The 2,409-nt window shown below is 33.6% G+C and overlaps 1 protein-coding gene across 2 annotated transcripts in view; it reads right to left on the bottom strand.

The window, feature by feature from the left end:
- LOC106471425 (translation factor GUF1 homolog, mitochondrial-like) overlaps positions 1-2,409 on the bottom strand; it is a 54,451-nt gene that overhangs the window by 32,821 nt on the left and 19,221 nt on the right. For both annotated transcript variants that reach the window (XM_022400031.1, XM_022400030.1), the window contains exons 3-4: positions 1,630-1,694; positions 401-604 (exon numbers count right to left, since the gene is read on the bottom strand). In XM_022400031.1, coding sequence (XP_022255739.1) covers positions 401-604; positions 1,630-1,694 — 269 coding nt within the window. The remainder of the gene's footprint in view (positions 1-400; positions 605-1,629; positions 1,695-2,409) is intronic.

Genomic DNA, 2,409 nt, shown 5'->3' with positions numbered 1-2,409 from the left:
ATTAACAGCTCTTCTATTCACCTACACCTGGTCCTATACGTCTACATATTAACACTCTTCTATTCACCTACACCTGGTCTATACATCTACATATTAACAGCTCTTCTTCACTTGTATTCACTTCTGTATGAATATTTTACATGGAGTAAGATAACAATGTCTGTACATAATTGAAACCTAGTTATTTGATACTATACTTGAGTGGATAATTGTTCACACAAATAAACCATGTCTGCAAGTAATCCACACCTAATGATTTGGTACTATACTTAAGTGGATAACAGTTCACACAAATAAACCACGTCTGCAAGTAATCCACACCTAGTGATTTGATATCATAATCGAGTGCTACTTATAGTTAGCTAATTCTTCAAGCTGGTCTGTGTAGAATTAAACTTACAGTTTGGTTACCGGGGTTTCTTCAGGATGAAGAATACTCAGTTCACGAACCTCATACGACTGGCTGGTGAAATGTGATGAAATGTAATCCCCAGTCTTTATGGATCCATCAATAACTTCTACCAGAGCTATAGCTCCTCGAAAGTGATCAAACCAAGAATCAAATAGAAGTGCACGAAAAGGTTTCTGTGAGTCTCCAGGGGGTCTGTAAAGTTGAAGTAATGCTTGAAAACAAAACAATCTAAAACATATTTTTTAACTGTTTACAGAAAATTATTTTAAATCTTCAATTTCCTATTTAGTAAGCATTTTTCACAGGTAAATACTAGTAACCTTAGGAACTGTGTTTGTGTAACAAACAACTAATTTTACAATTTAATCACATCAGACACCTACAAATTTGTACCTGGATAGGTTGTGTGACTATCAAATTAAATAGGTAGTTTCCTCTGACCAGGAGGTTAAAATTATTAAACTACACTGAATGAGGGTCATAAAACAACCTGGAAAAACAAAACCTTCATCAGATTTGTTTTGTTAAGCACAAAGCTACATAATGTGTTATTTGTGCTGCACCCACCATGAGTATTGAAACCTAATTTGTAGCAGTGTGAGCTTTCAGACTTCCAGCTGAGCCAATGGAGAACCCGTGGGTATTGAAACCTGGTTTTTAGTGTTATGAGCCATCAGATCTTTAACTGAGGCACTGGAGAGCCCACGGCATTAAAACCTGGTTTTTAGGGTTATGAGCCATTAGACTTTCAGCTGAGCCACTGGAGAACTCATGGGAATCAAAACCTTGTTGTTAGCATATGAGCTATTAGACTTTCCACTGAGCCATTAGGGGATTCTTCATTGAAAAACTGATAAATGTTGGCATATTAAAATTATCAATTTTCACTTTTGCAAGTTACTTTGAAAGAAAAGCAATCATTCAGAAAATTCATTCCAATATAAACATGCTTAATAAATATCTGTAAAAAGCAGAGAAAATTAACTGATGGAAGTGATGCATTATTTGCTAAGAAAATTAATCTGTAATACAGAAATGTTACAGCACTATGCAAGTAATTACATAGTGTTGCATTATTTAAATGAAAAGTAAGCAATATAAGAAGAATAGTGTGTTACAGTATCATTACTTTACTTTCCAAACTGAGACTAAACAGCAATTACTTTACTTTTTAAAATATTTTACTATACATTTGTCAAATAAAAAAACACTCTTACGGTGGAATCCTTTCAACTACTGCTCTCAGAACATCATCTATTCCAGTTCCTAGCTTTGCTGAAACCTGTAATGGCACAAACCAAAAACCACTAATTAAACTTAAGAAAACTTGTGTGATTAGAGGTAGTTTGATGGTGCTGATTTCAAAAATTTAGTCAGAATTTGTTCATCGCTTCTATATTTTGAGTTATTATAATATCTCAATATTTTATCAGCACTATATGAAATACCATGGAATCATCTCAGTACAGTAGATTTAGGCTGTGAAGTTAAGTTTAGTTGGATAGTTTAATGGATAAAAGGCATAAATTTTTGATAACTTCAAACACTGACTGTATCGTATTGGTTTAAAATTCTAAATATATTGTTTATATGTGCTATTTGTTCTCAATATAATTTTAGCGAATCGCACCAGTTTTATTTCATTCCCACGATCACCTGCTCTGTCCGGGAAACATGAAACTTTCACATGCTCAGTCTGCTAGAATATTCGAGAAGTCCCTTGATTGAGCATAAAAGATGCCTCTCTCTCACTCAGTTCGTCACTTTGCTTTGCTCTGCACACAGTCAAAACAAAGTTTAATCTTCTTCCTCGCATGATACTCACAACATAAGTAAATTCTGCAAAACTTTGTTTTTCAAAATCTTTTAAACTCTGGTTTTGTAAATATAAATTATTTTATATTTGTTAGAAAATCATTTGAAATGCTGGCTGCCTCCAATTCTGATGCATTTGTGGAAAATATATTACACTTTCACAAAGGAAAAACATCACACAC

The sequence above is a fragment of the Limulus polyphemus genome, unplaced genomic scaffold (genome assembly GCF_000517525.1).
Source record: "Limulus polyphemus unplaced genomic scaffold, Limulus_polyphemus-2.1.2 Scaffold4615, whole genome shotgun sequence".
Taxonomy (NCBI): Eukaryota; Metazoa; Arthropoda; class Merostomata; order Xiphosura; family Limulidae; genus Limulus; species Limulus polyphemus.
The sequence above is the reverse complement of the archived record's forward strand: the minus strand, read 5'-3'. Positions and strand labels throughout refer to the sequence as shown.